Source organism: Megalobrama amblycephala, linkage group LG21 (genome assembly GCF_018812025.1).
Source record: "Megalobrama amblycephala isolate DHTTF-2021 linkage group LG21, ASM1881202v1, whole genome shotgun sequence".
Classification (NCBI taxonomy): domain Eukaryota; kingdom Metazoa; phylum Chordata; class Actinopteri; order Cypriniformes; family Xenocyprididae; genus Megalobrama; species Megalobrama amblycephala.
In genome coordinates, this window is record NC_063064.1 from 20317111 (window position 1) to 20338153 (window position 21043).

The 21043-nt window shown below is 35.2% G+C and overlaps 2 protein-coding genes across 2 annotated transcripts; both read right to left on the reverse strand.

The window, feature by feature from the left end:
• Positions 1-5: 5 nt before the first annotated feature.
• si:ch73-226l13.2 (uncharacterized protein LOC100150092 homolog) lies at positions 6-7096 on the reverse strand. The gene is made up of 6 exons (XM_048172777.1): positions 6802-7096; positions 5923-6226; positions 5664-5780; positions 5405-5538; positions 4994-5228; positions 6-316 (listed from the first exon to the last, which is right to left on the reverse strand). The coding sequence occupies exons 1-5, from the start codon at positions 6811-6813 to the stop codon at positions 4995-4997; spliced, it is 801 nt and encodes a 266-aa protein (XP_048028734.1). The 5' UTR covers positions 6814-7096; the 3' UTR covers positions 6-316; position 4994.
• On the reverse strand, positions 6-14026 carry il1fma (interleukin-1 family member A). The gene is made up of 16 exons (XM_048172392.1): positions 13682-14026; positions 13456-13562; positions 13245-13341; positions 12596-12941; positions 12128-12253; positions 10433-10563; positions 9731-9967; positions 5923-6226; positions 5664-5780; positions 5405-5538; positions 5087-5228; positions 1954-2069; positions 1266-1491; positions 1005-1124; positions 783-916; positions 6-551 (listed from the first exon to the last, which is right to left on the reverse strand). Exons 1-16 carry the CDS (start codon positions 13691-13693, stop codon positions 318-320), a joined length of 2583 nt encoding a protein of 860 aa, XP_048028349.1. The 5' UTR covers positions 13694-14026; the 3' UTR covers positions 6-317.
• Positions 14027-21043: the final 7017 nt, after the last annotated feature.

Below are 21043 nucleotides of genomic sequence, written 5' to 3' on the forward strand. Positions count from 1 at the left end.
TTGCATGCATTTGGACTTTTATTTTGTAATACAAAGAATGGATCTCTTTGTTGCTGGTGTGTTCACAAATGTTTATTTGAATGCCTGATGTTAAAGTGTAAAAAGATACATGAACACATGATAATATGACAAATGATAAATTAACTGTAACCAACAAGATGACTTAACTTGCTAGTAGTTTATACAGACAGATGTAAATAGAGATTAATATTATAAATATATGGTTAAAGTAAATTATTTCTTCTTTTTCTTTTTCTTTTCTTTTTTTATTAAATACCATAAAAACATACCCTGTGCTGTAGTACTACAATATAATTTTAATATTGAATGGTTTTTGTGGCATCAGTCTCAATTAAGACAAAGCAGTCGCTGGATGTAAGTTTGCCTCGTTGCATTTTCACAGCATTACCGTCAACAGTGTGAATGAACCATCCTCTGTGGAGCGCTGACTCAAAATGCCGGAGACCATCCGGGGTTTGAGACATGTAGAAAACATGGGCTAATTTTTCTTGATCATCTCCAGGGATGTGTAGCTTTGTTTTGTCATACCTCTGAAATAAACATGATTTTGTGCTTATGGGACAAAAACTGATTGGTGAGTAATTTTGCATGAGCAGGGGAGACTTTGTAAATCTTTATTTGAATTTATATATATATATATATACTATTAAGATAGAAATAACACAATATACTTTTATTTTTATTTTAGTCACATGCACTACTGTACAGCCCTAACAAAGCACAAATGCAAAATCAAGAAACATCCATTATTTAAAACTTACGGTAACTTTTAAAATCGCTTCTTCTCCTTCATTGTTGCAGCAGAAGAAGTTATCTGTGCCAGTGAAGTTCAGCACAACAGGAACACCTGATTTTGTGTCTTTGGTGGCCATGCATTGGAAGATGGTGATTTTTGCTGAATAAATTTGAAATATGTGAAAAACTTAATTTTGAAACAACAGAAAAAGTGGCATAAAAACATTTCTTTATTATTTGATACAAACCTGACATAGTGTCTGCCAAATATATCTGATGCCGTTCAGATGTGATATACTTGCATTTTTGGTGTGACTTCAAGAACAAATTGTCATGTTCTTTAATCAGTCTCCCAATTTGTGCAGAAACTGTGAAAACAGAAATCAGAACATTTTTAAAAATGGGGTTGTATTACCAACAGTAAAAAAAGGAATGGCCACTTCAACATTAGTTAACAATTCAAAATGAATATTTTGGTGACCAAAAAAAGATTATTGAATACTTCTTACTAAAGGCAAGATCAGCCTGCTCAGGCATGACCACAATTTCATTACAAAAAATGTCCTCATCTTCCAACTCTGGTTGTGGATGTGACAGTTCCTGGTGCCCACCCATCTCAAAATCTTCCTCAATTAACATTGTCAGGCTGAATCTCACTATCATCTTCCTTTTCTTGACACCGGTGTCCTCAGATTCATGTTCTTCTGTTTTTCTTGAGCTCGGCTGATGTACAATCTATGAGAGTAAAATTATTTGCTTCAGTGCAGTTGAAGAAAACCCAAAGGAAACAGGGATGTGATATAGAGTGCAGTAAATCAAAATGGAATATAGAAGATAAGAAAATGCATCAATTTTTGTGCTACTTATCATATAGTTGATCTCCCTTTGTGAATAAGGAGAAGAGATGATAGATAGATAGATAGATAGATAGATAGATAGATAGATAGATAGATAGATAGATAGATAGATAGATAGATAGATCTGCATCTGTGAATGAACATCAACATATTAACTAATATTGAAAAAGGTTAATAAATGCTGTAAAAATAGTTTGCTCATGGTTAGGTCATGTTAGTTAATGTATTAACTAGTGTTAACTAATGATACCTTATTGTAAAGTGTTACCTTTTATTTTGCTATATATTTAATTATATTTACATCATATAAAATGTAACATGTTGATACAGAATTGCATACCTCTGCTGCCATGTTGATCACGGTGCGGATAAAAAGGATGTGAGCCCTGAATCTGAAACACTGCCTTTTTAAAGCCATCATGTGATGGGAAAAGGAAGTTGAAAGAGGCACTATACCTAAACATGAGGTTTGGCTGGAAAAATGTTGTGGGGAGAAAACACAAAAGCATCATTCAAAGGATTTGACAATATAAATCTTTGCATCATTACTGAAACAAAATCAGCAAAAATGTTAAAAATGTCACAAATGAAACCTATCCAAAGCATGAGGTAATACCATAGCATGCTTGCTAAAGTGTGAACTTAAAACACAAAAAAGTTAAATCCACTATAGAATTGTTCTATCTATGCAGTATGCAATTACATTAGAAGTAATGTTTCAGAAGGGAGACGTCATGTCGGAAAACTGACGAATTGGTATCTCGCCTGAGAGCCCTATCGCCTTCGAGTGTAAACCAAACGAGCCAATAAGAGTACCTCAGGGATGATGTGTTTTTGTAGGAAAAATCCTGAAGCAAGTTAGCATTTTAGGACTTCCGGTTTCATCGCTGTAAGTCTATGGGTTTTTTGGTAAATCACCTGAAATAAGGTCTGTGGTTAACAAAGCCTCTAAATATTTTCATGTTTTGATCTATGACATAAAACACACCAGTTATAACCCGCTTGTGATTTTTTAAACCTGTGTCTTAAAAACTGCAGTACAAATTGCTAAAAGGGACTACTTCCTTTGGTGGGGACTTTAGACGTCATTATGACAAACAGGACATTTGGACAGCATTTTTCATGAAAAAGTGGATTAGTAGGCCTATAGAGTGCCCCAGGGATGACGCGTTTTTGTAGGCCAACCCGGAAGTTAGCGGCGCACGGGTTCCCTCGGTTGAAAGCCTATGCTTTTTTCCCACAGACTTTTGGTAAATAAGCTCTGTGTTTAACAAAGGGTTATGACACTTACACGTTTTGTCTATCAAGATAATCTTTACAAGTGAACACAACATTTATAGATTTTGAAGCCTAAATAAAGTCGTCAGATATATAGGCTATAAACGGACTACAGCACACCATGGTCACGGATCAACGTCGTCATCACCAAGCGTCCTCAAACTGTATTTAAAAAACAACTTTATTTACAAACATGCTCGCTGATTATGATATGCGCTGTGTATGAATACTTATCCACTTTTTCATGAGAAATGCTGTCCAAATGTCCCGTTTTTAATGATGACGTCTAAAGTCCCCGCCAAAGGAAGTAGTCCCTTTTAGCAATTTGTTAGCAACCGCCGATTTTAAGACACAGTGAAAGTTTAAAAAATCACAAGTGGGTTATAACTGGTGTGTTTTATATCATAGATCAAAACGTGAAAGTATTTAGAGGCTTTGTTTACCACAGACCTTATTTCAGGCAATTTAGCAAAAAAACATTCAAAAAACCCATAGACTTTACGGCGTTGGAACCGGAAGTCCAAAAATGCTAACTCGCTTCCGGGTTTTGCCTACAAAAATGCGTCATCCCTGAGGCACTCTATTCATACACAGCGCAGATCATAATCAGCGAGCATGTTTTTAAATAAAGTTGTTTTTTAAATAAAGTTTGAGGAAGCTTGGTGGTGGTGACGTTGATCCGCGACCATGGTGTGATGTAGTCCGTTTATAGTCTACTGTTAGCTTTTTATATCTGACGACTTTATAAATGTAGTGTTAACTTGTAAAGATTATCTTGATAGACAAAACGTGTAAGTGTTATAACCCTTTGTTAAACACAGACGTTATTTTTTGCGATTTTCCAAAAGTCTATGGGAAAAATGCATAGGCTTTCGATCGAGGGAACCCGTGCTCCGCTAACTTCCGGGTTGGCCTACAAAAACACGTCATCCCTGAGGTACTCTATGCGCATTGGTGCGCGAGATTTGCATGGTGTGCTCCGCCCCGCAGTGCGGGTATAAAGTCAGAAGAGGAAGCAACGCACATTCAGGTTTTCGGCCCGAATTACAGGCACAATTCGTCATCCGAAAGTGCATGCAGGTCCCCTACCCTCTTGATGGAAACCAGTGCAATCACTGCCTTTATTGACAGGATTTTAAACTCAGCTGACTGCAGAGGTTCAAAGGGGGCTCTCTGCAATGCTGTAAGCACCAAGAGGGAACAGGGTGGAAGCGAGGAGCCTTCTCGCACCCCTCAGAAACCTGATGATCAGGTTGTGCTGTCCTGCATATTTACCATCTATTGCATCATGATGTGCAGCAATCGTGGCAACATACACTTTCAGGGTAGAGAGAGACAGCCTTCACTCCAGCCCATCTTGCAGGAAGGCTGCAACCACTAGCGTCAGTCGCTAGAGCATCTCTTGAGATCAGAGGAGTGAGGTTTACAGGCACAGCGACTACTAGCTGGCCTCCGTTACACGTGCCTCGTTGAGGTCCTATGAAATAATGTTTTGACCTAGCAAAACATTCTTATAACATATTTTTGTTAGCCAAGTGACTGAATTATTTTATTTCCCCTTTTTGTCAGAAAGCTAAGAAGGTTGAGGAGACTGCAAACCCATATGAGAATTCAGATGAAGGAGAAGTGAACAAAGCCTTTGAACAAGACATTGAACAAACAGGACTGTAAAGAAAAAGCTGTTTTCAAAAACATCTTTACTCTAACATCAGAATTATGAGTGATGAAAAAAGCTTCCACACCATTGCATGCATTTGGAGACTTTTATTTTGTAATACAACGAACAGATCTCTTTTTTGCTAGTGTGTTCACAAATGTTTATTTGAATGCCTGATGTTAAAGTGTAAAAAGATACATGAACACATGATAATATGACAAATGATACATTTATTGTAACCAACAGGATGGCTCACATTGCTAATAGCTTATACAGACAGATGTAAATAGAGATTATTATTATAAATATATGGATAAAGTACCTAAAACATTACTTTTTTTCTTTTACATTCCATAAAATCATACCCTACATCATACTACAATATAATGAAAAGTGATGCAGCATAAAAGTGCAAAAAGAAACACATTCTGAATAAAATCCTTATTTTAATATTGAATGGTTTTTGTGGCATCAGTCTCAATTAAGACAAAGCAGTCGCTGGATGTAAGTTTGCCTCGTTGCATTTTCACAGCATTACCGCCAACAGTGTGAATGAACCATCCTCTGTGGAGCGCTGACTCAAAATGCCGGTGACTATCCGGGGTTTGAGACATGTAGAAAACATGGGCTAATTTTTCTTGATCATCTCCAGGGATGTGCAGCTTTGTTTTGTCATACCTCTGAAATAAACAATGCATGAGCAGATTTTGTGAAACTTTGTATATATGACAATGATATATAAATATATATATTATCATGCTATTCAGAAAATATTAAGATACAAATAACAGAATATACATTTGCTGTGCAAAACACAAATGCAAAATCAAGAAACAGAACACTATTGAAAACTTACATTAACTTTTAAAATAATTTCTCCTCCTTCGCTGGTGCAGCAGAAGAAGTTATCTGTGCCAGTGAAGTTCAGCACAACAGGAACACCTGATTTTGTGTCTTTGGTGGCCATGCATTGGAAGATGGTGATTTTTGCTGAATAAATTCGAAATATGAAAAATTACAATTTTGAAACAACAGAAAGCAAAGAGTACTGCCATAAGAAAAAGTGGCATAAAAATATGTTTAAAAAACAAACATTTTCATTATTTGATACAAACCTGACATAGTGTCCTCCAAACGTATCTGATTCTGTCCAGATGTGATATACTTGCATTTTTGTTTTGACTTCATGTACAAATTGTCTTGTTCTTTAATCATTTTCCCAATTGCAGAAACTGAAAAAACAGAATATTCAGTCAGAACATTTTTTTAAAATGGGGTTGTATTTCTTAAGAACAATAAAAAAGCAATGGCCACTTCAACATTTGTTAACAATGGTGACGACTGACGGATAAAAGATTATTGAATAGTTCTTACTAAAGGCAAGATCAGCTTGCTCAGACATGACCACAATTTCATTAAATTGGCAATCACTGCTGCAGAGAGGTTTGTCAGTGTCAGGGTCTTGGTCAACAACCAGATTAAAGCTCATGTTTGCCAGGGTAACAAGCATCTGATCGTCATCATAGAAACAGCTGTCCTCAATGTCCTCGTCTTCCAACTCTGGTTGTGGATGTGGCAGTTCCTGGTGCCCCTCCATCTCCAAATCATCCTCACTAATAATCGACAGGCTGAATCTCACTTTCATCTTTTTCATGCCACAGTTCTCCTCAGATACAATCTACGAGAAGAAATTATTGAAGAAAACCCAAAAGATTTAGAAATGAACCACGATGAGGTGGTCTCAAACATATTTTTTTCAAATGCTACTCACACATGACCGCATGTTCATTTTGATTGTTCAGACTAGGCGAAATGACAACAGTAAAAATATCGGTTTCATTTCTTGCTTGTGTTGTAAATAGGGATGTGATAGAGTATGAAAATGGTTCCTTTAACTAGAACATCAAAAATGTTTTAAATTACTGCGCTACTTCTAGTGTTTATCTCCCTTTGTGAATAGGGAGAAGAGATGATAAATAGACAGACAGATAGATTTACAACAGAAATGCAGATCAGCATTTACTAGAATATTTAAGATCAAAAGTTGCATCTGTTAACATTAATTAATGCACGATGAACTAATATGAACATTTTTATTAACTAACATTAACAAAAGGTTAATAAATGCTGTAAAAATAGTTTGCTCATTGTTCTTGTTAGTTAATGAATTAACGTTAACTAATGATACATAGCTATATATTTAATTATATTTACATCAGATAAAAATGAACATGTTGATACAAAATTGCATACCTTTGCTGCCATGTTGATCACAGTGCGGATAAAAATGATGTGAGCCCTGACTCTGAAACGCTGCTTTTACAAAGTCAGCCACCTTCGTGTGGTAGGAAAAGGAAGTTGTAAGAGGCGTACATCAAAACGTGAAGTTTGGCTAGAAAAATTTTGCGGTGGGAAAACACACAAGCATCATTTAAATATTTGACAATATAAATCTTTGTATCATTACTGGAGCAAATTCAGCAATAATTTTAAAATGAAAAATTCACAAATTGTTCACAAATTAAACCTGGTAATACCATATATCATACTTGTTAAAGTGTGGACGTAAAAGACAAAATAGTTTTTTCCCTCTATGACAAGCTGAGTGGTTAAACGAGGTGGAAAAGGTCACAGTTTGGGTATCGGTGGAGTGGTAACGAGACTAGTGGTGTATGTGGGGATCTTCCTACACTGGGGCATTCAGCAGCATGAAGAAGTAATCATTAAAGGGGAAGCACATCAGGATGGAATCATTGTTTTGCGGTAAAAGTGTTGGCTTACAACTGGTTTAGTGACAAGGATGAGGCAATTCTTGCCTATAACACCTTTAACATCAGAATTATGTCATCATATACCTGATTTTAGGCATTTGACACTTGATGTTACATTCTCTGTGATTTTAATCTAAATTTTCACTTAATCAAAATTAAGCTGATTCTTTCATAGAATTAGTGAAAATGAATTTAAAAAGTAAAATGAAATGTAAAAATTGATTTTTAAAAGGTGAATATACACTGAACAAAATTATAATGAATTTTCTCTCAAATATTGTTCACAAATCTGTCTTGAGTACTTCTCCTTTAGTGGAGAAGTGCTCAGATTTAGACAAATTTGTTAGTGAGCACTTCTCCTTTGCCGAGATAATCCAGAGACGGCTTACGGTAGATATAAATTACGGCATACTATAAATTATGACATAACTACCCTTGGAACAGTTATTGGATGAATAATCTTACTTAAAAAACACTGAACTTGATTCAAAACTTTATTTTATTGAGATTTAATAGAAGATACATAATACATAAACACACGATAATATGATCATTTATACTTTAATGTAGCAAAAGCAATTGTTCAAAGTTGTTAGTAACTTTTAGCTTATACAGACAAAAGCAATAATAGTTGTATACATTATATATTTTGCAAAGATTTCCTTTCAATACTTTAAAACCATAACCAATGTTTCAGAGTAAAAAGTAACTATGAGCAGTTAGCAGTACAAATAAAAATGAATTATATGTTAGTTTAACAATATCAGTTTAAAAGTAGCTGAATATAAAAAATAAAATAAAAAGAACGGACACTCATGAACACAATTGCATATAACAAAGTAAAAAAAAACATGTCAGCTAAAAGTATGATACATATCTACTCACTACTGCAATGGCAGTAAAACATACCATGCTTTGAAAGAGGCCACATTCTTTAAGACAACCTTAAGGCCAGAACACACCAAGCCGACGCTGACGAACTAGTGGCGACGAAAGCAAACTGCGGGGTTGGCTCACGTCGGCAGCGTCTGTGTCCAAAGTTGCCCTGACACAACAAACCGATGCTAAACAGCCGACGGCCAAGTAGTATGTCAGTTCTGCGCCTGTGTGAGATGAAATGCCTTTCCGAACCAGCAGGCAGCAGTAGCTGAACAGCCAATCAGAATGATCAGATGGCCCGACGGACCGACGTTTCGAATAAGCCGACGAGGACCAACTTCAGCCGATGGTGCGGAACACACTGAGAAAACTTAGTCGGCCGACGAAGAAAAACTGCCTGACGGCCGACCGTCGGCTTGGTGTGTTCCTGCCTTAAAGGGATAGTTTACCCAAAAATGAAAATTTGATGTTTATCTGCTTACCCCCAGGGCATCCAAGATGTAGGTGACTTTGTTTCTTCAGTAGAACACAAATGATGATTTTTAACTTCAACCATTGCTGTCTGTCAGTCATATAATGCATTGAAACGGTAACACCATCTATGAGAATAAAAAAAACATGCACAGACAAATCCAAATTAAACCCTGTGGCTCGTGACGACACATTGATGTCCTAAGACACGAAACGATCGGTTTGTGCGAGAAACCGAACAGTATTTATATCATTTTTTACCTCTGATACACCACTATGTCCAACTGCCTTGAGCATCCGGTTGGTGAGGTCTGAAAACGCGCTCTGATGACGGAAGTGATGTCTCGCGCGTATACTTCAATGAGTGCGAGAGATCACTTCGGCATCAGAGTGCATTCAGACCTCACACACTGGATGCTCAAGGCAGTTGGACATAGTGGTGTATCAGAGGTAAAAAATTATATAAATACTGTTCGGTTTCTCGCACAAAACGATCGTTTCGTCACAAGCCGCAGGGTTTAATTTGGATTTGTCTGTGCATGTTTTTTTTATTCTCATAGATGGTGTTACCGTTTCAATGCATTATATGACTGACAGACGGCAACGGTTGGAGTTAAAAATCATCATTTGTGTTCTACTGAAGAAACAAAGTCACCTACATCTTGGATGCTCTGGGGGTAAGCAGATAAACATCAAATTTTCATTTTTGGGTGAACTATCCCTTTAACACTTAAACTCATCTAAAATAAGTGACAATTTCGACCTGCAAATCCTCTTAACAAACTAATCTGACCAATTAATTTAGTTGCCAAGCCAAAGAATTTATTAACATTTTTAAAGACGCACTAGGCTTCATTAGGGTTGGTAACATCAGCTTGAATCAGGTAGTAAGGTCAACTCATTAAGTTAGGGTTAGGTTGTAATCACCAGTTTACTGAAGTTAATTTGAGAACAGTTATAACAGTTCCAGTTATAAAATGTCATATACAAGTGGCACACACTATACACACTCTTCTTGTCACTGTGACAATTATTAGGTTTCTATCAAGACCATGAATTTAACATTGCCCACTCTGAATTATGACAAAAAAGGTTTTGGATTCTTCATAGCCACTCTGATCATCACAATTCATGTCTACTTCACATTTCTCTACATTTTTTGTGTAGATAAACCATCCTCTGTGGAGAGCTGACTCAAAACGCCGGTTATTGTCTACCCCAGTAGACATGTAGAATACAAGAGACCATTTCTGTGGGTCATCAGGACAGATTGTTTTCAGGTCATTCTTTCTATATTGCTGAAAATTCAACACAAATCCTTGTTAAAGTCTTATGGAAAATGTTTATTTTTGGCACTTCTGTGTCCTTATTTGAATTCTGAACACAAAAGAATATATTTTGAAGAATGTGGTAATCAAAAGGTTGCTGGGTCCCGTTAACTTCCACAGTATGAAAAAAAAAGCAAATCAATGTAAATCAATGGGGACCAGAAACTGTTTGGTTACCAACATTCTTCAAAATATCTTCTTTTGTGTTCAGCAGAACAAAGAAACTCATACAGATTTACAACTTAAGGGTGAGTAATTGCTATTCATTTATATAACATCCGAAATATGAATGTATAATCGATGTGGACATTTTCTAGAATTAAACATTAAATTTAAGTTCTAATACTTTAACTAAAACAATAATCTTTTAATATTATATCAGCTAATATAGCATATTCAACAAGATCACACATCAGTAATGAAAAAAAGACCTACCACAACTGTTAAAATCTTTGTATTATCTTGCTTTGTGGTGCAGCTGAAGAAGTTTTCTGTGTTAGTGAAGTTCAGCACAACAGGAAAACCTGGATAATTCTTTTTGGCGTAAGAGTAGATGGTGATTGGCTCTGAAAAAACAAAATCATTGCAAAATAAATTTTAAAATATACTTATGAAGCAAGTGAAAATTAAGAATATTGCTGCAAGACACAATTACAAGACCATGTATAGTAGCTGTATGATTTAAAGGGATAGTTCACCCAAAAATGAAAATTCTGTCATTATTTATTCACCCTCAGGTTGTTCCAAACCTGTATAAATTTCTTTGTTCTGTTGAACACAATGGAAGATATTTTGAAGAATGTGGGAAACTGAACAGTTCTGGGGCACTACTGACTTCCATAGTATTTTTTTCTACTATGGAAGTCAATGGTGCCTCAAAGCAGCCTAGTTACAAACGTTCTTCAAACTATCTTCCTTTGTGTTCAACAGAACAGAGAAATTTATACAGGTTTGGGACAACCTGCAGGTGAGTATATGATGACAGAATTTTCATTTTTGGGTGAACTATCCCTTTAATTCACAACTAACCATGTCCCAATATTCGGTAATACAATATAACAAGATAATGAATATGGACGATGTTGTTATCGTGGGAACTTAAAAATACTGTGAATAATTATTATCATGAATTATTAACATTTTTATAATACATTTTAAGAATACTTTACCCATCAACCGTATAAAATACACAACACCACTGTATGCTGTGTGAAAAGAACACGCGCACTCAGATGTAAACAAGTCCGACGTGCATGAGAAGCACATGGCGGAACGAGTGAAGGAGACGCACTGAATGAAAGTGCACGTTTACTGTTTGACAGCAGAGGGCGCTGATGGAACAGCAGAAGAGCAGCGGTTACCCCGGAACCCACATAAACAAAGCAACTGCGCTACTGAAAAGTAATAAAAATGCTTCAAACATTCATTACACTTTTTGTATTTGCAATGTTGTTCATTACAGCACCAAATACTTAATACTTAAAGACTTAATAGGCTATTTACTTTCAAGCTTAAACATTTTTATATTTTAATCTGGACTACAACATCCCCTATAATTATTAAAAATGTTCTGATTATTTGTTATTGTTCAGTAACACTTAGTGACATAAGGCTTCATGTTAATTCATTATTACCAAACTGACAATGAAGAATACTTATAAAGCAATTATTAATGTTAATTTCTTAGTTAAAGTTTAATATTACTAAAATCAAAAGTTGTAATTATTAATGGACCTGAGCTAAAACTAACAATGATCAGTTGTATATTTTAACTAACATTAACAAAAAATACCTTCTGTAACAAATGTAGCTATTGCTCAATCTTAATCTTAGTTAACGCATTAACTAACGTTAAATAATGAGACCTTACTATAAAGTGTTACCTGTTGTTCTTTATAATTCTTTTGCACATTACTCTATTTGAAACATTTTACTTTAGAATTTTTTGTGTATTGTGTTATTTTATTTAAATATTCAGAGTTCTTTCTATTATAAGAACAAGAATTCTTAAACCTGTTATAGTATGACAACACTTTTTTTGCAACTTATTTCAATATCGTGATAATACCGTATACCGTGATAAAGGCTTCAGCAATTATTGCAAAATTTGATTCGTTATTAGGTACCAACCTGACATGGTGTTATTCAAACATATCCGATGCTTGCTGAGACATGCGGCGACATACTTTTCCCCTATGAAACTCTTCATAAATAAATTATTCATCTCATTAAGCTTCTGCAAATTCTTTGAAGAATCTGTAAAAAGGAAGCTGAATAGTTATACAATTCTCAAACAGTCACATTTGGTTTCCAAACCTATAACCTGTGGATTCGTTTTACGATATATCTTTATGAACTTTCTGAAGCGTGTGTTTTAAAGATGAACAAAAGTTTTACAGGTTTGGAACAACATGAGGGTGAGTTACCAATGACAATTTTCATTTTTGGGTGAACTAACCCTTTAAAATCTGCATGGGCAATATTTATGTTTTATTGGCATCAAATAGAGCATTTAAGAAATGTAAAAGATATGTGTGTCATGTAATGGATTGTACACATTTGAAAATTCTACAAATGAATCCAACACTCAGTTCTTACTTGAGGTAATCTCAGCTTTTGTAGGCAGGACAACAACTTCATTAAACTGGCAATTCGTCTTTCCACAGTTGTTGCAAGGGTTGTCAGGGTCAGAGCCTCGAGCAACAACCATACTGAAGCTTGTATCGGCCATGGAGACAATTAGCAAATTGCAATCATCGCAATAATCATCCTCAATGTCACAGTCTTCCCACTCTTTTTCTGGTTCCTGGTCTGCACATGCCTCCAGCTCAGACTCTCTTACCATCATCAAGCTGAAACTTATGACCGTCGGCTCCTTTTTATTGACTCTGAGCTCCTCGGATTCGCACTCTTCTGTTTTTGTTTTGCACGGATGATGTATGGTCTAAGAGAGATTATTTGATCAGCAAAGTTGAAGAAAATCAAGTCACTCTAGCTCAGGTACAGTTTTATTTCTCAAGCAATTACTAAAAAAAAAATAAACCATGGTGATGTAATCGCTGCAATATTTTAAACACAAGTCCATGTGATCAATCTGAGTTTCCTGACTAGGCGAAAAAGCCCCAGTGAAAACTTTAGTTTCAATTCTCTCTACTGATGTCACGTTTAAATGCGTAAGATCAAACAGAAAAATGAGTAGCCTAATATGAAAGTGCAATACTCTATGTGGATAAAATGCAAAACTCACAAGTAAGGGAGGTCCTTCAACCAGAAGATCAGCAAATGCCTTTGGAGCCAAATCCTCCACATTTGTGTTGTTTATCATTAGGAGTTTATCTCCCTTGCTGAAAAAACACGAGTAAATCGATAGATGAATAGGTAGATAGATAGATAGATAGATGATAGACTCATCTCATACTCATGAAAGGATATATATTGTACATCGTCAATAATCTTACCTTGTAAACATTCCTTTGTTTTGGTTTAAAAAGCCCTTCACTTCATATGAGTGTTTCCCTTCACATTCAGTGTGGATCAATGTAACACCACCAGAAACAGGACTCCCCTATAAGATATCACAAATGTTTTCAACTTATATATTTAACACCTAAGATACTGTAGATGTTGATGAACTGTTGTATACCGAATCAGATATAGATTTGAATACAACAAAACACTACATACCTCTGCTGCCATGATGAACTCAGTGCTGATTATGATGTGCGAGTCCTAACTCTGAGACGCTGCCTTTTGAAAGTCAGTAGACCTGATTCTGTGATAGGAAAGGGAAGCTACAAATGTATGTCACTTAACCAGTGTGAGGGTTGGCCTGGAAATGAGAAGTATAAAGTTGAAGGGGAAGGACGTACGAAAACGTTCATTCCACAATGCTGAGATAAGATAGTGTTTTGTGCCATTCATCTTTTCTTTAAAGCGATAGCTCACCCAAAAATGAAAAGTCTGTAATCATTCAGATTGTTCCAAACCTGTAAGAATTTCTTTCTTCTGATGAACACAAGAGAAGATATTTTGAAGAATATTGTTGATGGGCCCCATTGACTTAGTCATTTTTTGCATACTATGGAAAGTCAGTGGGGCCCATCAACTGTTTGTTTACCCATATTCTTCATATATCTGGTAACTTTACAGAGTACATGAATAATCATGCAGTAATACCTGAATTAATAGTTACTTCAACATGAACCCATGATTAGTTAAGATATAAACTACTCATGAACTAATGAAGAGCTATCCTTAACTACGACAGGAGTCATAAGGATTCATGCATAAAAACAGCAGACTTTACATGTTTGATAATCAATGCATTGACTTTTAGCATAAACTAAGTCAAACAGACTCTATAAGAAGGAATAAGAAATATTTGGACTTAAATAAATAAATAAATTTAAACAATTTATTAGTGTCATAATTTAAACTGCTGACATCAGAAGCTTCGTTATAAACTTTACTGAAAGACACAGGATTAGTTTGTCATATTATTTTCACATGATGCCATTCTCTGACTTTTTGAAAAGCCACACAACATCACTTAACTGGGCTCAATACTAGTTGTTCTAGTACATGTGTATTTGATAGTAATTTAATGATAAATCATGACCTGAATTTGGTTAGTAGTTAACAATTAATTAATGTGCCCCCTCAAGTCATGATAAGTATGTATTAACAAACCATTAGTTGACCTTAGTATATGGTTAGTTAATAATTAAGTATGATTGTGCCCCTCAAGTAGTCATGACACAATGATGCACTTATAAATCATTAACTAATATATGAATAAACATAGTGCCATCCTTATTCCTTTAAACCCTGGTACAAAAAAAAAACAAAGATAAAAAGTATTTGTATTTCTTTTATTTTTACTTATATAATTAAACATACGGACTTGAAAGCAAGCCATAAACATACCTGTAAAGAAGATAGACATATAAGGCATTTACATGTAAAATAGGCTCGTCCACAAGCTAATGCATAATATAATAACTGAAGTTACTAACTGAACATAACCTCTTGAAAAATCCCAATAAAACATTAATGTAAACAATGTCTTTAATTATTAATTCGTTAAACAAAGCAGTAAAAAACATATTAGTTTAAGATGCCAGCATTACCGCTCTTTGCTGAAGGAACACAAAACACGTGCAAAGAGAACACCTGGAGTGCACCAGTAATGAGTGTCCCACCAGAAACAAACCCATACACTTTAGTTCCGGGAAGAGACTATTTAGCTATGACTAAATATAAATGAACTATAAAAATCGGAAAAGTAGTTAGTCTATTTTCCACGTTTGTCTATGTAATTAATGGCTAAATAATCATGTGCCATTCCAATTATTTGTCACAAAGCTGGCAGATTATGATTTACAGTTTAAATTATGACAGTTTTAAATCACGTTTAATTCAGTTTCAGAGTACTTCTTATATTACTCTTACGGAGCCTGATTTATTTAGTTTACCCCTAAATGTTTATTAATGCATTAATTATCAAACATGTATTTACATGTAGTTGAGGCTGCTGTTTTCATGCATGAATCCTTATTACTCCTGTTGTAGTTAAGGATCTCTTCATTAGTTCATGATTAGTTCATATCTTAACTAATCATGAGTTCATGTAACAATTAATTCAGGTATTAGTACATGTTGTTGTAAAGTGTTACCATCTTTGTTAAACAATATGACACCCATGCAACTGCAAACCAACAATTCAAAAGTGTGATTTGTTTAGAAACTGCTGCACAAATCAGACCTTTTTACAGGAAACTTTCTCCTTAATTACAACCCGAATTCTGAAAATGTTGGGACGTTTTTTAAATTTGAATAAAATAAAAACTAAAAGACATTCAAATCACATGAGCCATGTTAAATTAGGAATATAGTGTATACTCAGTTTAACTATATTATTGCTACACAATTTCTTTGAGTTATTTTTATGAAAAAAAATTGAGTAGAAATTACTCATAGGTTCATGTTGAAGACATGTAAAAGACAAGTGGTCAAACACAAATTAGATGAGTTCAAAATACTTAGAAGTCTGATGCAAATAGTTGCCTCAATTTTTTTGAGTAAAACCAAGGCAAGATTTTTTACAGTGCAATATTTTATTCACAATAGAACATAGATAACATTACAAATGATTAAACTGAGAAATTTTACAATTTTTATGCACAAAATGAGCTCATTTCAAATTTGCCTGCTACAGGTCTCAAAATAGTTGAAACAGGGGCATGTTTACCATGGTGTTGCATCTCCTCTTCTTTTCAAAACAGTGTGAAGGAGTCTGGGCATCGAGGTTATGAGTTTCTGGAGTTTTGGTGTTGGAATTTGGTCCTATTCTTGCCTAAATATAGGTTTCCAGCTGCTGAAGAGTTTGTGGTCGTCTTTGATCTATTTTTCATTTAATGATGCACCAAATGTTCTGTATAGGTGAAAAATTTGCACTGCAGGCAGGCCAATTCAGCACCTGGACTCTTCTATGACAAAGCCATGCTGTTGTAGTAGCTGCAGTATGCAGTATTGCATTGTCCTTCTGAAATACACAAGGCCTTCCCTAAAATAGACGTCATCTGGAGGGGCGCATACATTGCCCTAAAACCTTTATATACCTTTCAGCATTCATAGTGCCTTCCAAAACATGCAAGCTGCCCATACCGTATGCACTTATGCACCCCCATACCATCAGAGATGCTGGCTTTTGAACTGAACGCTGATAACACACTGGAAGGTCTCCCTTCTGTTTAGCCCGGAGGACACGGCGTCCGTGATTTCCAACAAGAATGTCAAATTTGGACTCGTGTGACCATAGAACACTTTTCCACTTTGAAACAGTCCATTTTAAATGAGCCTTGGCCCAAAGGACACGATGGAGCTTCTGGACCATGTTCACATATGGTTTCCTTTTTGCATGATAGAGCTTTTGTTGGCATCTGCAGATGGCACGGCGGATTGTGTTTACCGTTTTCTGGAAGTATTTCTGGGTCCATTTAGTAATGTAATTGACACAATCATGCCGATGAGTGATGCAGTGTTGTCTGAGGTCCTGAAGACCAAGGGCATCCAATAAAGGTCTTCGGCCTTGTCCCTTACGCACAAAGATTTCTCCAGTTTCTCTGAAGCTTTTGATGATGTTATGCACTGTAGATGATGAGATTTGCAAAGCCTTTACAATTTAATGTTGAGGAACATTGTTTTTAAAGTATTCTACAGTCTTTTTATGCATTCTTTCACAGCTCTGCCCACTTTACTTCTGAGAGACTACTAAAACATCCATTTTATAGCTAATCATGTTACAGACCTGATATCAATTAACTTAATTAGTTGCTAGATGTTCTCCCAGCTAAATCTTTTCAAAATTTCTTGCTTTTTCAGCCATTTGTTGCCCCTGTGCCAACTTTTTTGAGACCTGTAGCAGGCATCAAATTTGAAATGAGCTCATTTAGTGAATAAAAGTGTAAAATTTCTCAGTTTAAACATTTGTTATGTTATCTATGTTCTATTGTGAATAAAATATTGGCTCATGTGATTTGAAAGTCAACGTCCCAACATTTCCGGAATTCAGGTTGTAAGTTATTGAACTGATCTTTTTATATACCCTTTAAAGACTTTTAAAGTTTTATTGTCTTTTTCACTGTGCAGAGCACAAAACCTATTTTACACAGGAAACACAGTTATAAGTGACTTTTTAAATAAACATTATTGAGACTTTGAGGAAATAAGAAAATGAGGTTTCACATGCATAACGGTATACTTTTACACTCCCAAAACACAATCCCACTGTACTTCCTCACATAAGGTAATATCAACAAAAGAAAAGGAACAAACTGACAGCAGGGGAAGAACCATAGTGTCGAGCAACATACAGTAAATGTAACACTCACATCCATCCACACACAAACAATATATTTACAGTAACTGTATCATAGATCATTCAATTTTGAAAAAAAAAAAAAAAGTAAATATTAAAGCATATGGAATTGTTTTATATTCAATTTCATTTTCATTTATTGTTTAATATGCTTTAAAGTTCAAGTACTCAAGAAATACACAGTAAGTAACATTTGAAGAATCTTTACTCTGCTCTTTTCCATACACGGACAGTTTAAAGTGACTCGTTTCAAAGAGATGTGCATGGCTATAGTGACACTTTGAACTGTTCTTGGAAAATTTTGAGAATGTTAAAGAATCTTCATGCAGCTCTTTGTCATAAAAGGACAGATCATGGTGAACATGGCTGGCAAGATAATCTCACTGGAGGGGACTATTAATAGTGAAAAAAGGGCTTAAATTTCAGTGTTCCTCAAACAATGCTATTGTGTGGTACAGAGCTCTGGCATTCATGTGACCCACTATCTTTACACTACCATGCTGGCAGGCAGTGACAGTCGGGAGCGAATATGAAATGAATGGCACCAGCATCAGTTTCAAGGCAACAGAGTTCACTGTGCACTTTAATTAAAAAAAAAAAAAAAAACATAGACATGTACATAATAGGGATGCACCGATCCGATATTCAGATCGGTATCGGCTCCGATATTGCCATTTTTGCCGGATCGGGTATCGGCCGGACGGGACCGATCCAAATCCGATACTGTGCGTGTACTATTCTGTATTATTGTTAAGCTCCACAAAGGGCACAAAAACATTAAAAAGCACCATAAAGTTTCTGTGCACTATATACCAAGTGTTCTGAAGCCCTTCCATAGTTTAATATGAGGTACAGATAAATATTTATGTCGTTAAATTAAAGGTCACGTAAATGCCTCCCTCTGCTGCAGCTGTCAGTCATTCTCTATTCAGCATTCAGACTGCGTGTCGCGTTCGGTTACGACAGTCAACACAATGAAACACTCTCAAAGATGAATCAATGTTTCTATTATTATACTTCATCAAGATACCGGTAATACAATACGGATCATCAATATATCTTCACTTTGTGCTTTGAACTTTTCACTGCGGAGCGTTGCCGCTGCGCTCTCTGATTCCATTATGCTTCAAGCGCATCATTCTGCACACGGGATGCGCATAAGCGCTTTGTGCCGCTCTGTATGGGAGCCGTTCATATTATAATACTTTTGCGCAATGAAAGATTGTTAATAGCATTTTTTTTTTTTGTTCTGTCCTATCTATCATATGTTGCTGCATCATTTTAATTTTTATATTTTAATTATTAGACATTTAATAGCTTCTGATTTCGTCCACATTTTCATATTTATTCACAAACTTATAGGATAAACAAATAGGCCTAGGCTATGCATGTATTTATATTATGAAAAGAAAATATTATGAAAAGAAAATTTTTAAAAAAGTCTGCATCACTTTTCATTTTCCATCTCATCTCAACACTTTTTGAGGATTGTGAGTGAACGCGATCATCTCTTCCTCTTTACTACTTTACAGAAGTAAATAAACATGAATGAAACTCAAAAAATGTTGAAAGTTGCAGTAGCTTACCGAAATCTGTAGCACGTCAATTCAATCAGTGTTGTAAACAATGTCACGTATTTACCTCAGAAAAGCCATTCGTTGACCATAAACTTATAGTCAGCAGCAAGAAAAATAAAACAAAACGGATTAGAAACTTAATTATGTAAGTATATGTATTATAATATAATATATAATAGAGTGGACAAACTGGGTGCGTGTAATCCAACGCATCGTTTTCATTTCATTCTGAACTCGCGCTCTGCTGCCACACTGGAGCGCGCTCACCACCTACTGGACAGGGGTTTGAATTACAGTTACAAGCAAATTCAGCCTCAGTAATCTGTCAAAATGACGGGACAGGCCGATTTTTTCCGTCACTGCTAAAAAAAATTCCATCAATGATGGAAAATTCTCGGTTAACGTGACCTTTGAGATTATATATTATATACACGCCACACTACCGCCGGTGACACTCCACGACCGCGGTGGCGCGGTTGTCATGCCGACCGTCACAGCCCTAAGTGAGGCATACAGTTTATTAGGTAATTTAGCACTTTTCTTATTACTTGAATATCGGATCGGATCGGTATCGGCCGATACTGAATCCCAGGTATCGGTATCGGTATCGGAAGCGAAAAAGGCGGATCGGTGCATCCCTAGTACATAACAAAATATAATAGATTAAATATAACAGATCCCTATAATGTCCCTGAAGTGCTTTTCATATAAGTTCATATACAGTACAGTCCAAAAGTTTGGAACCACTAAGATTTTTAATGTTTTTAAAAGAAGTTTCGTCTGCTCACCAAGGCTACATTTATTTAATTAAAAATACAGTAAAAAACAGTAATATTGTGAAATATTATTACAATTTAAAATAACTGTTTTCTATTTGAATATATTTCACAAAGTAATTTATTCCTGTGATGGCAAAGCTGAATTTTCAGCATCATTACTCCAGTCTTCAGTGTCACATGATCCTTCAGAAATCATTCTAATATGCTGATCTGCTGCTCAAGAAACATTTAATGTGTACAATTGTACAAAATATTTGTGTACAATATTTTTTTTCAGGATTATTTGATGAATAGAAAGTTCAAAAGAACAGTGTTTATCTGAAATCTAATCTTTTGTAACATTATAAATGTCTTTACTGCCACTTTTGATTGATTTAATGCATCCTTGCTGAATAAAAGTATTCATTTCTTCAATTTCTTTTCAAAAAAATAAAAATAAAAATTCTTACTGACCCCAAACTTTTGAACGGTAGTGTATAATGCTACAGAAGCTTTGTATTTCAGATAAATGCTGTTCTTTTGAACTTTCTATTCATCAAGGAATCCTGAAAAAAAAAGTACACAACTGTTTTCAACATTGAAAATAATCATAAATGTTTATTGAGCAGCAAATCAGCATATTAGAATGATTTCTGAAGGATCATGTGACACTGAAGACTGGAGTAACGATGCTGAAAATTTAGCTTTGCATCACAGGAATAAATTACTTTGTCAAATATATTTAAATAGTACACAGTTATTTTAAATTGTAATAATATTTCACAATATTACTGTTTTTTACTGTATTTTTAATTAAATAAATGTAGCCTTG